The 16756-nt window shown below is 39.5% G+C and overlaps 3 protein-coding genes across 4 annotated transcripts in view; 1 reads left to right on the forward strand and 2 right to left on the reverse strand.

Annotated features, from left to right (window-relative positions):
- Positions 1–16756, reverse strand: part of LOC125314150 (tRNA(His) guanylyltransferase 2-like) — a 206931-nt gene that overhangs the window by 178581 nt on the left and 11594 nt on the right. The gene's annotated exons all lie outside the window — the stretch shown is intronic.
- On the reverse strand, positions 410–12349 carry LOC115727820 (RNA cytidine acetyltransferase 1-like). Its single transcript, XM_030658106.2, is given in 27 exon segments — positions 410–831; positions 915–980; positions 1320–1445; positions 2015–2143; positions 2638–2785; positions 2876–2945; positions 3043–3069; positions 3072–3150; positions 3237–3416; positions 4206–4299; positions 4718–4755; positions 4836–5012; positions 5248–5300; positions 5373–5472; positions 5558–5645; positions 5735–5858; positions 7396–7493; positions 7928–8064; positions 8637–8735; positions 10048–10141; positions 10238–10371; positions 10464–10574; positions 10750–10923; positions 11088–11210; positions 11328–11499; positions 11747–11838; positions 12091–12349. Coding segments are annotated over 27 exon segments (3093 nt in total). The 5' UTR covers positions 12196–12349; the 3' UTR covers positions 410–576.
- Positions 13259–16756, forward strand: LOC125314163 (protein SLOW GREEN 1, chloroplastic-like). Its single transcript, XM_048275660.1, has 4 exons — positions 13259–14006; positions 15244–15390; positions 15700–15780; positions 16067–16756. Exons 1-4 carry the CDS (start codon positions 13314–13316, stop codon positions 16244–16246), a joined length of 1101 nt encoding a protein of 366 aa, XP_048131617.1. The 5' UTR covers positions 13259–13313; the 3' UTR covers positions 16247–16756.

Below are 16756 nucleotides of genomic sequence, written 5' to 3' on the forward strand. Positions count from 1 at the left end.
TTTTTCCTTGAATAGGCGACAAGGTTTCTTTTTCTTGCTCATCTTTATGTGGATGTGAAAACCGGAGCTGTATTGCGTTGCAAGCCCAAAGTTCGCCTCATTACCGGGAACTTAGCCTGAAACCGTACAATGTCGGACAGATGAGTTTCTACATGCTTTATTTCACGGTCAAATAGAATTTCAACCACCATCGACCCGAAACAACACACATCTTGTTAAGGTAGGAGTATTAGGACTCAATGTACAAACTAATCAGAAAGTTCAACGGCTCATCCAAACATTAATACGCCTTGTCCGTCCGAGCCAAGGACCCAATCACCATAGCCATACATTAATCTGCCTTCTCTATCCAAGCCAACGACCCAATCATGATGGCCACTGTTCGGGTGTGGTGGGCACTTAACATTTGACCCAACAAAGCTAGTTGCATGTATACAACAACAAAGATTCTACCCAAATGCTTCTTCCATTCATAAACAAATGACGGCACTCAGTCCCTTGATACACTAACAAAATTGTGCACTGTTAGCATGTAGAGTAATATCAATGATGATTAACAACACAAGAATATAGGCTTTAGGATTTCCTTTTCTTGGCGGATTTGGAGCCAGGGTTGTTCCCACCTCGCTTTTTCCCACTCTCTTGATTCTCTTTGTGCTTTTTATGTTTCTCCATTTTCTCTCTACGAGATTTGACACTGATAACGCCACCTGAGGCCATCTTACCTCCATTTTGCAGAGCACCCTCAAAATCGGATTCTCTGCCAACAATGGCATACTGTTGAAGACATTCAGGGTTTAGGAAACCCTCTGTCTTGGTCTTCATCTCGTCCTAGCATGGTTAAGTCAGGTTAGTGCAAGGAAAAAGACAAGGAAGTAAAAAATAACAAGGGCATTGACCAATATCAACAGTACCTCAACTTTCTTTGCTGCCTCATTCAGATCTTCGTCCACAGATACACTGTGAGGTTCCAGAACAACCTGAAATTGGAGATCGAAAAATTAGTAACACTGGTATATACGCTCATGACTCTATCATGTGATTTATGTGGTTGTTACAAGTTACTAGTTTGATTTCCATTGCAGAGGGTATTACCCAACTTCTTATCGCCATCAATGACATTCATCAAGTGCAAGGAACTATTTTAGTTCTACACATTTCAATCTCAAAGGTCATCCTAGAAGACCCTTCAATATAGGAAAAGGGAGATCTGGTTTTTTTTTTTTTAAGGGGGTTTTTTGAAGAGGAGGGCAACAAAATTTCGCCGTGAGAATATAATTGAAAACACATCGTGACAAATGACGAGTTTTTTAAGTTACCTCTTTCAAGCGAGGTAGGGCAGAGTCTATCTCTTTTGCTGCAATAGCATATAGATGTTTGTAGAACTTTTTCATAACCTTTATGAACAAAGACATAATTTGCTGCCTCTCTAACTTCATTTGTCCCTGTAAAATACAAGTCCGACATAAAATTCACCATCCAAGTGAGTGGCAAGGAAATCCTCTGATAACGAGCTCACAAAACACCAGAACACCATAGAGGTGCCTCACATTGTCCCAGAAAAAGTGACCTTATAAGCAGAAAAGGGAAAAATCATGCATGATGATGCTGGTGCAGTGGGCCCAGCAACCATAGCATCTGGTCATCAAATGGTGAACGCGACTTCAATGCTAATAAGACTGAATGATATCTAAATTAGCAAAAATAAAGAGCAGACATTTGAGAATCAAAGTACCCCCAGTTAAAAATGTTGAATGATTCACATTCCAGTGAGCTTGCACTTCCCTCCCAGACAACAACACTGTGTCAGAAGCTAGACATCTCTAGACAGGCACCATCAGATTAAGTGCATTGTAGCACTAGTTTAGACACAGCGCAGATTGCAAATCCACCTTACAATTCTATTCTAGCTTGCAAAGCACCAAAAGCAAATGACAAACCCAAACTCAAGTTCACAGTTGAATAATGTGCACAAAGGTACCTAGCATGAGGGTACATGAACAAGGGCACAGACCTCAACATAACTGATGTCATGATGCTGCAATCCAATGCATAGCAAGACTGATGCCTGAGCATACGATAAAGAAACCGGAAGCTTCTCCTGGAAGAATGTATGCGAAAGAATTGGCACAGTGTCCAGAATCTGTAAATTATGAAGGGTGCATCAGAAAATATTACAGCTTGTCAAGTAAAGAATCTAATGCGAAGTATGTTGGATGACACTTCGATTGTGCTTCTAAGTTGACTAGGGGCAAATGCCATATAATGATAAGATTTGACTCCTTGGTCTTGCAAACAAGCCACCTCCTTTGATAGTTTTTAACAAAACAGTTTGCTAGATTCTTAATTCAGTATGAGGAATACTGCGCCACAGAAGGAAGGAAAGAAGGGCTTACATAGCAAATCCAGATCCAACTACTCTAAGAAATGAGTACAATGTCTTTTCTAGGAACGATCTCAGGTAACAAATCCAACTTTTGGATATAAGCACATGCATCATGTTTTCTATCATTCTTATGTCTCACTTTTTCTAATATAAATTACTTCTGTCCAAGCGTGTCTGAGATCAAATGGTTCTGAAATTGGAATGAAAATAACAGATCTTAAAATACTACTGAAGATCGTCTTTGTTCTTACCATATGATAATCAGCCAGATTATTGGTATAAGCTTCAAGTCGTTTCATATCATGTGGTGATAAAATTTGGTTGAGAGACCCTGAAAATCCTTCTGAGGTTGATGGGTTAATTTCCTCATCATCAAAGTTGATCTTCGGATCCAATATGCTACAAGAAGTAAATTCATTGAAACAAAAAGCATTTCAAGCGAGACTGATTGAAAGGAATGTAAGCAGAGTGCGGAATAAATGAACTTACCTCATAGCAAGTTTATATTCCATGTTATGAAAACTATAGCTCAAAAGCCTTGCAAACCTTTGCTTGAAATCTGGCATTTTCAACAAAATTAAAGGATTTCAGAGAAGATTAACGCATGGGGAGCATGGGAAGCAATTAAAGCATCATCTTGAGGGGCAAGAATTTACCTCTATAAAACGGACTAAAAACCCCCACTGATCAGAACCAGTGACATCGATATCATCATTTTTTAAAGGTTTCAAAACCATACAGGTGTGCTCACCAGTCACAGTATTCTGTAATGAAGAAGAAAGGTCAAAAGACCACCCAATCAGGGAAAAAAGGTCACATATTCAATGTGCTTCAGATAAGTCATCTTAACTGGAATCTGGCCAATGTAAAACGGGACAAACTTATGTTTCCTCCAGAAGCGAAAAAGGTCCAGAGTAAGACCAAAGGAGACGCCTATATAATGGAGCTTTTCAGGCCGTCTTTCACGAAGATGTACTAGCAAAGGTGGAAGATTAGCTCTGGGTTTTATATTCTCTTCCAGCAAAGATGCCTGAAATCACATCCGATGTGAGCATAGAATCAACTAACAATTAACTTAAAACCAAGGGGCAGCTTAAGTACAATGAATTTGTACTGTTGAGGTAAAGACAAGTAACAGAATCAACATAATCGAAATACCAGAGAAGAATTTGTTTTCTGACTTTATCTCTTAAAATGACCAAAATAATTCTAAATCTGAAATGGATTTGGATCTAATCAGACATAGATAACACAGTTCTGGTCTTAAAGTTGAAGGTCGCTCGGTGCTTCTTGCAGAACTTAGTGAGGAAAAAGGTAAAACTGAAAGATACAGCTCTACTTGCTTCGTGGGGGTCACTTCTATGCTGCTCGTAAGACATCGAACGCCCACGTTAAAAGACTGGCTATAGATCCAATAAAAAGGAGAATGCAAAAGATTGCAAACTTGCTTGTAACATTAAAATGCAATCGCAGAATGTTTTACTCGTGATTTCATATTATCTCAACAACTTGTCTTCTAAAAGCTTGTGGATTGTTGAATCAAGAGCTATACAAAAATACATTTCAACTTGCAAATGGGGAACAAGAGGGACATGCATATGTTTAATTCTTCTGTCGAACATTCTAGAATGTTAATAACCAACTTAAACTAAGTCAATACTCCATAACTGACAGTGTTCAGCTAGAGTCAACAACTTAACATATTCAACTGCCCATGTCAGTCACAGTTTGGGAAAAGGCACTCCTCAAATCTTGTCAACATAACACCTCCAGTACCTAATCATAAGAATCAACTCCATAAGTTCAAAGATCAATGCACCTTCTGTGCTGCTTCTGTCACTCTGACAGGTGGCTCCTCTTCCATATTTTCAATCTCTGCTTCTGAAATATTTGTCAACTGTCCTTCAAAGTATCTGTGTGAAAGTTAGAAGTGCATAAGTCAATACATTTAGTACAACTAACTTTTAATAACTATTATCCCAGTAAAGGAGTATTGTTTATTAACATCTACTAACTTGACTTCTACTGAAGCAGGCGTGGAGCTTCAGCAGTATTAGTAGACATTATGTTCACTTGGTTATCTATAGTTGTATCAACTGCATCCTCTAGAAAGAGTACCCTTTCTCAATGTTTCATCATAGACAAGTCAAGAGGGTATTTACTTTTTCCTTTTGAGTTGCAGTAGCTCACACGATGCATATTCCCATGGTTCTGTGATTTTCTTTCACCTAATCCACTTTTAATGAGTCTACATTTACTTTCTAGGACAAAGGAGTTACGACGACAAGTAGCAATACATAAGTAGGCAATATGAATGAGCACTCAACTAACCTCGTTAAGAGTTCCACAGCGGTTGAGCCATAACCAAGCTACAGTATGTCAAGTGAAAGAGTAAGTAAACAAAAGAAGCAGCATTAAGTACATAGAAAGCTTTAAGAAATATAGTTACCCTCATTGCACTAGGATGTGTGGCGATTCGCACGATCCTAGCACCAGATAGACTAGGGAAAACCGTGTCCTGGAACTGCTCAGAGAACTTCCATGGAATTTGATCTCCAGAGGGTTGATGCCCATCGCTTAGACTTTTAATCACAGATCTACGAGATATTTGTCCTTCAAGACAGACCTAGAAAGGGGAAATTTAAATGTAGTAAATACAACAGAATATCCCATCCAATGGAGTTTTGTAATCGTATCCTTTCCTTTCCTTTCCTTAAAAGATTTGATCGAATGTCGAAATGGTGTAAATGGAGATTCCTTCCATCCCCCACTCTCCCGGGCAACGCACATGACACTCAATGTGCACAAGCACACGTACAAGCGCGCGCGCGAGCGAGAGAGAGAGAGAGAGAGAGAGATACCTGTAGGACGCACAAGATGTCTGGCAGTTGATTCCTGGACTCATCAACAGGTCCTGCAAATACTATGTGAGGATTGAGGGATGCTAAAGGAAACACATTAAGCAAATAATATAGAATGAGCATACCAAGCAATACAAACAAGTGGTGTGCTGGAGCATCAGCCATTAATTGTAAATCATTTGGTGAGTTTTTGTAGTGAGATGCAACATATAAGGCCATCATCCTCTGCATACAGAGAAATGAGTAAGGACCAACAATCCACATGCGATGATTTTGCACTATGAAATCACATCAGATGAAACATAATTACCTGTAAAAACAACTCACTGTCCTTGTGATAGGAAAAAAGTGTATCTCTATTTACATAGTAGAGATCACACTCACCGTGAGAAGGTAACCTGCAAGGGAAAAAACAGAATTGTTATAACTAAATGTCTAAGAACTAAGTAGCTTCACTCCCAAGGACACTGTAACAATTGTGTCTAACCTCGTAATATTAGGGACATAATTGGCAACATCAAGGCAAAGCAACGCATTAAGCCAGGATTCAATTGGATCGCCAGAAGCATATCTGATAGATTCAGTCAGTTCAATCTTCTTGAAGAGACGACCTACATTTGTAGGAATTTAAAAACCAAGAAACTTACATGTGGAACAAAAGAAAAAAGATTTCGGTACTTTTTAGCCATATTCAAATATGTAACTTCCCTAACAACAAGCAATCTCTTTAATTTTTCATGTCTGTTATATTTTCAGTGCCTGATGCAGGCTGAAACTCAGAAAAGATCTTGAATAAGAGGAATTAATATTAAACATAAAGATCTTGAAGGAGGAATTAACATTAAACATAGCATAATGGCATTAAAGAATTCATGTTGCTCGTCTTTGTTTGATTTTTTTTTAGTGCTTTAGGATTTGTTGCTGTACAAAAAAAGTGCTCCTTATTCGAAGCCATTTGTGACTTTATCAGCCGGAGAACATGTCCCAAAAGTTTGTCAATGAAAACAATTACTTTTGACCAAAATAAACACTTACTCAACCCATTTCCAGTTTCCTCAATTGGATCTTTGATCATCAACTGGTAAAGGACAAAAGCTAAACACAACCAAATAATCATCACCTGTAGTCCCAACTCCCATGCTTTCAGAGTTTAGTGTTTCGAGATTGGACCAGAATAGCCAGTTCAACTGGTTAAACCAGTAGAGAATCTTAGCTCTGGTCAGGTATTAGAGGTAATTTTTTTTTTCACAATAAAAACCAGTCAAAACTAGGCTTATCTCAATTTGAAACGTCAAAGTGGTGAACATCCAATGACTGACAGATCGGGGATAACTATAAATAGTTTTGAATGCTGGAGGTGGAATTGAAAGGAACCTTGTCACCTCTGGGTCAGCCACTCACAACTGCACTCAGCCATGTGTACTCTTCATCTATTTTATGCCAGAATTTGCTTATTGTAACTTAAGCTTGAGTTCCCAAGATTCAAAAGAAAAAGAAATATTGGTAATGACCGAAATTCAAACTGACAATCATGTATTACCATCCGAGTTGGCAGACCTGTTGTACTATCATATTTTTATCTACACAAAATTGTTATATCATATGGCAATCTTCATCTTAAATCCAAACTGGAGGTTCAACCAGTTGAACCATCAAGAGCTAGCTAATCAGTTCTTGGACCAGTCCAGTTTTCATTCTAAGAATCCAGATATGTGACCTCAAATCTATGAGAGAAAACTGACATACAAACTATCCCAAGTTTAGGATCATTTTTTGTACGGACTACACTCAATAAGGATCTATCCAAGAGCATCGAGATATTGAAATCAACAGCTCTGAAGACCTAAATAACTGAGGCAACAAAAGAGCTTTTTTAATAGATAGGCATCATCAATGATATCAGCAGAATGAACCATATAAAAATCTGCAATTAGGCAGATGAAGGTCTGCTAAATATTGAACCCATTATCTATGATCTCTAACCTTTACCAGAATTTAACTTTATGAACTAGCACAGACCAGCCCTTTGATAGACATAATGCTGAAGTTTTAAAGTGCATCCATATGGGCAATAAAAAACCAAAGAGGACAAACATTCCTTTGTATTTTATTTGAATATTACAGACAAAAATAAAATGTCAAAATTACCAGTATGAGCTGCCTCAGCACCATTAACTGTTGCACGACTTTGCTCTTCCAATTGCTGTAGAAGTTTCAGTGATAAAGACCGCCCAGTACCTTCATAACTGTTGATAGGAAGAACATTATCAGTATACGAATTGTACCATATGTTCTGAATTACTACAACCCTTGTGCAAAAGTGTGTGCTATAAGCTGACAATTCTTAAGCAGATATACTTCACTGTAGAATCGGTCTTAGTAAAACTGCCTTTAAAGCCCTCATCTCTTTTGTAAAATTGGTTATTAAGAAAAAGGACAAAAGGATACATGCCGAAAGTTCATTGATTTATGTGCCTTACTTGTCAAAAAATGTAATTTTTAAGAAGTTAAACTGGGAAAAGGGATGAACAGTCACAACAAGGAGGGTGTTGTATCCTCAAGAGTGCTTAAGGAGTCGAAACAATGGACATTCAAGGAAAACTGTAATTCAGTTGTGCCGCTCGATGAAATTCATCTCTCGCTTCTAAAATTATCAAAAGATGAGTACAACAGAACATACCCATTTACTGTGGATGAGAGGAACACCAGATATGGACCAAGCAATGATTTAACAACTGGCAGTGGAATTGCAGCTGCTTCGTCAACAACCAACAATTCAACTTGGGAAAGCTTCTCATGCTCATGTGGTTGTATGTACTGCAAGATGCATTGCCAGGACAACTCACGAGTAGAACCACAAAATAAGGGGAAAGATAGAAGGTGGGGAGGGGCGGAGAGAGAGAGAGAGAGAGAGAGAGAGAGAGAGAGGGAGAGGGGTACTTCGAGCTCCATATGCTCAGAAAAAGCCATAATCGATAGCTCTCAGAGTAAAACCAATGGTTCTACAAGACCATGATTGTCCTAATTTGACAATCCACACTAATCATCTCCCCAGTCCAACAACTCCTATTCCTATCAATCCAGATAAAAGCCGTAGAAACAATCCAATCTGATAGGGGATTGGATTTGTTAACAATGACTAATGACCTTATCAAACGTCTACATTAAGCCGCTCAATGAGTACATGGTCAACAAGTATCTAGATAAAAAATGCTGGACTTGCGCACAATCTCCACAGAATGTACAATGCCTATTGACAAAAAGCAACACATAAAGAACAACATTCTGGACTTGTGCACAATCTCCACACAATGTACAATGCCTATAGACATAAAGTAACGTAGCATAAACTACAACATTCTTGGGTTCAACTATTCTCTCCCACCAACCTGAATTGTTTGTCTGTGCTGCTTGTATATATTAATTCTCACTATTGCCTTTTTAAACTCTGGATTGGCACTTCTCACCACATCATAATCAATATGTTCCTGAGGAAGAAAGTAGCAGGATTCAGCTGAAAGTTGAATATATAAAAAATCAAAAGCGCATGGATCTCATATGCAGTAGAACCTTGCCCAACAATTAATGTGGCTTGAGTAGTAGACCATCTCGAAAACTTGATTTCTCACATATGTATTGTATCTACTTTAAATGCCACTTTTGTTTGGTTACCAAGTTATAATGTATACTTATATATGCTTAAATACTTTAAACCCATTCAGCAATCTTGCACATTGAAGAGGCAAGAAAATGCATTGCAACATGATTTTTAATAATTGCACATTAAATGACACCATCAATTCAAACAGTAATTTAGAAACTTGTTCTATTTATCAACAACTTCTTAAAGAATTCGATTAGGGGTTACCAAGAATCTTTTCAATTCAATTAAACTGACAAACAATGATTAGAAAATAAATAACTGAATTCCTGAATTGTCACTTCATTTTGGAAACAATACATGCAGAAAAGCCAGGCAGACCCGAACCAGAAACCAATCATCCAGTCAGTACTCAAAGGTATGATTCCGATTTATCAGCACCCATCTGACATGTCCAATAGAATAGTACATTGCACAGGTCAATCTTCAGTTTTAACTCAGATGCAGGTCAAAGAGAATAATAGAGAACCTGACCATGAGCAATTTGGTTGTAATGTCACTAACAAACACTACTAAATCTCGCATTATCTCTTGACTGCTAGATATGATTATCTTATGAGCAATGACCCAAACTCAGACGGGGGGCGGATTGTGATCCTCTTGCAAAGCTAAGAAATTTTGCGAACCCACTCGGTGAGATAAAGACTAATTGAACATACTAAGGAAACAGAAAAATATAATACATTACTAAGGTTAATCCGTCCACAAGGATATTCATTTGACTTTAATTGATTTGGGGGAAAAGCACAAGAAATCAATCCTCTGACTGGAAATAACACAATCCCCAGTTCGTTACCTTGCCTGGAATGGAGAGAAAGAATGGTCAACCATCCCAACAACAGTGACGATCAAAGCCCTTCAACCAAAACTTTATGGATTTTCAATGGAGCAAACAATTAATGCCAAAAACCTCACTTCTCCCAACCCACGCTAACAGCTCAATTTAAACTTAATACAGGTGTTTTACCCATGACCTACTAAATTTAACCGGTGGGTTTCTTATTTTTTCGATATAGAGCAAGCATGTTCCATTCAACATATCAAAGTGGAGAGAAGCTGTTGACTCTGAGGTATCAATCATTCAAACTAGCAATAGAGAAAAGAAGGGGGGAAAGAAAAATGAGTGGAAATAAATGTACCTTGTATTCAAGTGAATCAAATCCCTTGCAAACAAATTCAAATAAAGTTTTCAAATTCTCTGGACTTGGTGCAGTCACAAAGATATTTGAATACCTAGTACAAAAAAAAAACAAAAACCTACTTTTATCAGAATGAATCCAAACGTGGAAGTGACAAAAAAAAGTAAGATAAAAATGAAGAAATAATTACCCAGCAGCAATAGCACCAGCAATTGCTAAACCAAGGGCAGCTGATTTACCACGACCCCGAGAAGCAAGTAAAGCAATTGTATTACGTAGAGTCTTATCCAAAATTGCTTCAAGAAATGTAATGACGGCTTTCCCCTGTCCAAAGAGATTGAGGTACTATAAGCCACTGAAAACAGATGAAAGAGTTATTCTAAGATGCACAGCAAATTGAAATTCAGAATATCCACCTGATCTAGAGTGCAGCATTTCCTTATCAACGGTCCGACAGGAAAATCATCATTCAGTTGCTCTTTCAAATCTTGGAGGTCCCTCTCTGCTTCTGATAGCCCTTCAGAGTCCTTAAACCACCAATTAGGAGGCAAACAATCAAATACTGTCCTATAATAGTTGTAACAGGAAATGCAGAAGGAAGAGCAGTACAATGTGTCGCGTGGGGCAGACCTAGTAACAGAGCTTAGACTTTCTACTTAGGGAATTTCCTATGCCAGAGTAAAGAGAAAATCCGTTTATCACCTCTTTTGCCAGAACTGGAGTAATTGATCTGATGTGAGAAGATATTGGTAAAATATTGAGCTCATCATCCATAACGACACATGATTTGCACGAAGCGAGTGACAATAGGAATCTTTCATTAAAGCGTCCAGTAGCCTCAGAATGGGATTCAGTACGGAACCTCTCGTGAACATCCTGTAATCACGGTATTATGTTAGGTGGCCAAACCACAAGATATTTCCATGAGGCCAATGCCATACATCATAATGAAGGTGTACAAAGACTACTCAATGAAGTGAGAGGTTGCAAGACAAAGAGTACCAAAGTATGAGATATTACAAGAAGAGTACACAACGTACCATAACCATGGTATAAAGACTAGTCAATGAGGATAGATTCCGGAGCAGCAATACAATCAACCCACCACCCTCCACTGTTTCGATTGTTCTGGCAAGTAGATTTGGGGTCAAAGCTTCAAAATCCTAAAAGAGTGCCAAACGTATTCAAGCATGCAATAGAAAGTTAAATGTTGCAAATTACTATGATTAGGGGATTGTTACTAGAACTGCATGCGGGAGCAAACTGGGAAAAAGAACCACCTGAAGTATGCACATTCCAAAAGTGTTTCCGAGAATTCTTTCAGAATCCTTGTACAAGCAATATGTCAACCCTCCACTTTCCACAAAGAGCGAAAAAGGGTCAACCTTCTCTGGATCCAAGAGCCCCCTCTGCATCAACTTTTTTATTTGCTTCGCCCGTTTCTTCTTGTGACTGCACAGAGAATCAGAATCATACCAGTGACAACAACCATGTGAGCAGGTATTTCCATAATTAATAGAAAGTACAAATGATTATCAAGATAAGAGTGTAGGACCAAGGATGACTGAATGTGGATAATGCCATTACCCTAACTTCATATAAGGAAAATGATTTCTAATGACACATTGACACCTGAAAAATGACGAGGAGATGCGGTGTGGAGGTCTAATGCATTTGGAGTGTTCAGAAAGATGACAACCTGCTGAGTTCAAGTTTATCCTTGTAGCACCACAAGACAGTCGGCCTGGACTTGATCACCGCCTTGCTCAGCATGTAGTGAAGATTCACAATCTGTCAAAGCAACAAAGTTCTCAGTTTCTGCAATACAGTTCAAGAAAAAGGCCAACCCAGTTTGGTAAAGAGCAGGCCACGAAATTTGAACCAGTTCAGGACTTATGGAACGTTGGCATAACAAAGAAATCGCAAAAGGTCACGAATTTAACCTCTCTTCCTAAACGCGCTGAACTAGCTCAGACTGGCAGCAGCGAATCAATACATAATCGAGCTCAAACATGCAAATAGATTCCGGGTGAAGGTGAGTACCTGGTCACGGGACTTGTCACCGACGATGACGAACACGGACCGGTGACGCATCTTGACGCCGTTCTCGATGAGCGTCCTGATCCGTTCATCCACCTTCTTCCTCATTGTCGATAGTTTTCGTTGGTTATTCCTCCTGGAAGTATCAGCAAGACGTGCAGATACGTCTGAATTGTTCCCCAAAACGCGGTGCAAGGGTTTAACAAGCTGGTGGAGTAGGGTTTTAGAGGTGGGGGGAGAGAGGAGCTTTGCGTGAAGATGATCAGTACCGAATGACAGTGTCACGGGTCGGATCCGGTTCGGATCTCGAGCGACCCGTATGATACCCCATCAATGGGCGGGCCGAATGGGCCCTAGGAGGGTCTAGACGGGCCAGGCGGCTAGGCCCATGTACCTCTACTCTATTCTACCTATGTTATTATTCATCTCTTAAGTACGTCGAGCTAAGTATGGTTTGGCGACCCGGATAAAAATTATATTTGCTATTTTATTTGGCTTTTGACAACACATTTTGAAATGGATAATTTCGGATACCTCAGGATAAAAAGCTGAATAATCCATCCTCCCTCTTATGTACGTATATGCGCAGTGCCCAAAAATCACCTGAATCAAATTCCAAACCTATGGTACTTTTCGGTCCCACCCCTCCAACGTCTTTGTCAGGAGGGCCACATGTGGCATCTATCCTAGGTTGGAAGAATGATATTATCCCGCTTAATTTAATTAAATAATTACAAAAAAAAACTTTAAGAGAGCAAATATAAACAAAACGGTAATTCATACCCGTCTTGCACACTAGCTACATTGTCATGATGCTACTTTCAATCATTGCTCAGTGGTCGCATAAGAGTTTTCACTATTCGTTGCAAGTGCGAGCGAAAGTGCGATAATCGCCACTACTAATGTGGTCTTTCAATAATCAATTGTGCAACGCATTTTAAGGAGACGATGATCGTGCGACAATCACTATAATGTTGTTGCCTGTGGATCATCCTAATTATAATCTTATCACATACCCTAATTCTATCTCAATTTCAAATCCTGACTATCAAAGTCTAAGACATTAGTTTTGTTATAAACGAAAAATATACAAAACTTTAATTTGGGACTTTAGTATATGCAAAGAAAAAATATTCTCTCTCTCTCTCTCTCTCTCTCTCTCTCTCCCCGCATCCATCGTTTCAAAGCCCTCCCAAAACCCAGCGCACCTCTCTGTGCTTGCGTCAATGGCGGATTGCTGGGCGGGCACGAGTCGTCTCCGTCTCAACACCACTTCTCTTGCTCCGAAGTCTCATCCCGATCATCTCATCCCCAAGTTCTCCTTCAGCGTCTCTGGCGGTTCGCTCATCCACCCGCCTCTCTCGCACCACCACCCTCGGTCGCTCAGATCCCGACCCGAAAGACTCCACATTTCGCCCAAAGCCACCAGCTTTAACTTGCCCCTGATCCCCTCATGTGACGACAAGCAGGAACCCCACGCCCCGCTCTCGCCCAATGCGAAGTTCCTCCGATTCTGGTCTGAGAAGTTCGTTATTTGTCTTCTGGGGTCTTTCATTTTCGTGGGTTTTGTTCATTTGAAGCCGAGCTTCGCGCTATCTTCTCAAGCGGGCGCGTCGAGTCCCCAAGCGGGTGATGCCCAGGAGGAGGGAAGTGACGAGGAGGAGATGAGTGAGCGGCTCTTGGAGACGGACCCGATGAATGTGGATGCATTGAAGGTGGTCTTGTATGGGAAGATGAGGAGGGGGAAGACCAAGGAAGCTGTGAAGTATGTGCAGAGATTGGTGGATGTGGAGCCGGACGAGGTTGAGTGGAAGCTTTTGCTTGCTCTGTGTCATGAGACGATGGGTCAGCTCAGCACCGCGAAGAGGCTGTTCAGAGAAATCTTGAAAGAGACGCCTCTTCTGCTCAGGGCCTTGCATGTATGATGTTTTCGTCGAACTCATGCTTCTGTTATAATGATTGGCTCATTTTAATTATCTGTGTTAGACGGAATATTCCACAATTTTTACTCGAAGTGGTATTAAGCGTATGGCCATTTAGAAATCTTGCATAGCTAAACTTAAGTTGATGGTTAGTGAAAAGAATGGACTTTGTACATCTGAGAAAGTGAAGGAAGGTGATTTGAATCGGGTATTTCCACGATTCTAAACTTTGGCAGTTCTATAGGGGAGTTGGATGTAATGTATTCGGAGGTTTTGCATACGAAGATGTGAGTTGTTACACTAAAATTCTCTTTCAATGGAGAATCCTTTGAGTCATGGTCATCAAAATGCTTTATGACCTTTAGAGTCGGGAAGAGGACTTTCTACAGCTTCATTAACTATAATACGTTTGGACTTGTTTCGCGTCCTTATCATTATTTGGTGCTTTTCACACATACCATATGCTGTTTTACAGTGACCCCCTTACTTTATTCTGCATTCCTCAATATGGATTTTGTGGAAGATTGGGCTTCCTTATAGTGCCATTTAGTTGTATTTAATCTCTTACTTGCACTTCAGCTTTCATTCACTATCGATCAGAGTCATATTTGACGTGCTTTACCTCTTTTCTTTCCCTATAATCGAATAGTTGCATGAATGCCAAAAGTGCATGTGCGAGGGCTAGTATCAATAAGTCTGTGCCAAAGGGGAAAAAATGACTTTCACTGCAGTTCATCAGCGTACTATGAAAAAGTGGGGCAGCTTTAGTATGGGCAAGTCTAATGCGGAGAAGTGCCCACAGGGGTACATTTTCAGTTCCTAATTTATTGGTTTTTCCCAAGGCTTAGTTAAGTCTAATTCGAAGAGCTGCCCATTCCAGTGCTAGTTTGATGGCGAGACAAGTGCATAGAAGGATCTGAACTGCAGCTTTAATTGGGTTTTAGGCTTTTAGCAACTCATGGGCCCTCCATTAGAAACCTCATTAGCTGATAGAAAGAAAATCCACCATGGGATAAAGACTGAACGGATGGCGCAGGTTTACAGTACAATGAAGTGTTTCTTAAGAAAAACAAAAACAAAAGGAAAAAATGAGAGAGTGGTCAGACTAAAGCCCTAGAAATGTGGAGTTGGGGATATGGTTTAGTGAACAATCACTGATTTATTTGACAATAATGTGTTATTGGTATTGTATTGTGGAATTTTTGTTGAAACGTATGCTCTTTGTTTAATACAGGGTCTGGCCATGGTGATGCATAAGAACCAAGAAGGGCCGGCTGTCTTTGAGATGCTAAATAAGGCTCTTGAATTAGCCTGCCATGAGAAAAGAGTCACTGAAGAGCGAAATATCAGGATTTTAATTGCTCAAATGCATGTCATAGAGGTAGTTCATCTCTCCTACTTGCTACCATTAGATTGTTAGTATTTTGCTATCCATACGTGCACTTTTGGCTATCTCAAGCTAAACTGTCCGGTTGGATTCACTGCCATGTTCTCTGCATTTTTCTCGATTACGAAAGCCAGATGATGGAAGGGAAGACCTTAACTCACTGAAACACAAATGTTGTCTCTAACTGCTAGTTGCAAGACTAGATGATAACTACGAGCAAGTAAAAGGAGGAGAATTAGACCCAAAAAAAAGGAGGAGAAAAAGTCTTGTACTAGCAAAGGAGATTTATATTTGTGTTTGCAGGGGGACCTGAATGCGGGGTTGAAAGATTTTCAAGATCTAGTTAATGACAATCCTCGAGATTTTCGGCCTTATCTTTGTCAGGTATGTAGCATGCTCTCTGCAAATTAAAATCAAATCCTTACTTTGGTTCTCCTAGATGCGGGTTTACCATTCCAGAGAGTATTCAGAGATGTAGGCATTCTGCTTCCTTGATCCATACAATCATGCCTCCAGTTTGACGTAGCTACTTAAAAAGTTTCACACCGACTAGAAGCACAGAATATGATGGAAATACAGATCGATGTGACTAAATTATGCTAAAATAGAATTGGTGAATTCAACTATATTTTAGCCTCTTGACCCTCAAATTTATTCCCAACATATGCAGGGGATAATATATAGTCTGTTGGACAAGAAGAAGGAAGCCCAAGAACAATTCGAGGCATATCGCAGCCTTGTACCGGAGGAGTTTCCGCAAAGAGGATTTCTCGACGATGTCGTTTTGGCAGCAAAATCAAAAACGCGGGAACAACTTCAGAAAGAGTTCAAAGCTGAATTTAGGAAGTGAATGATCAGCCAGTAGAATTCATCATTATCATCATATATATTAAGTTACAGATATCAAACAGAATTAAAATTAGCTTCCTTAGGGCAACGTATAGAATTAGTCCACATCCAACTAAAATGCCAGAATTACATTAGCAGTGGAAGCTAGGTTTTTCTTTTTCACCAAAAAAGAAATGAAAAATGAAAAGGCAGATTGGAAAAATGCTGGTCACTGTAGTCTAGTGTCAAAATTTCATCCATTGCCACAATGGCTTTTAGGGATGGAATACTACAGATTCCCCATTTTTTAAGGTCATGGACAATCAGAAATTCATCATGATTTTAAGATGCAATCTTAGAGGTAGGAAGTTACTAGCATTACCTTTGGTTTGACAGGAAGACAATCACAAATTGGTTTGCCATATATAGTAACAATAGGTTTAAGATTACAATGTTTGGACAAGTGACAAATAGAGTTTCTATCAAAGTACTTTATCGCTCATTTACAAGAGACACACCACACAAAAGCGTC

This window comes from Rhodamnia argentea, chromosome 1 (genome assembly GCF_020921035.1).
Source record: "Rhodamnia argentea isolate NSW1041297 chromosome 1, ASM2092103v1, whole genome shotgun sequence".
Classification (NCBI taxonomy): Eukaryota; Viridiplantae; Streptophyta; class Magnoliopsida; order Myrtales; family Myrtaceae; genus Rhodamnia; species Rhodamnia argentea.

Excerpts from the sequence above, each read along its gene's own strand:
- LOC125314163 (XM_048275660.1), top strand. The coding sequence starts at position 13,314 with ATGGCGGATTGCTGGGCGGGCACGAGTCGTCTCCGTCTCAACACCACT. Across the intron at positions 15,391-15,699 it reads CTCAAATGCATGTCATAGAG|GGGGACCTGAATGCGGGGTT; the intron begins GTAGTTCATCTC and ends TTGTGTTTGCAG. Across the intron at positions 15,781-16,066 it reads TTCGGCCTTATCTTTGTCAG|GGGATAATATATAGTCTGTT; the intron begins GTATGTAGCATG and ends CAACATATGCAG.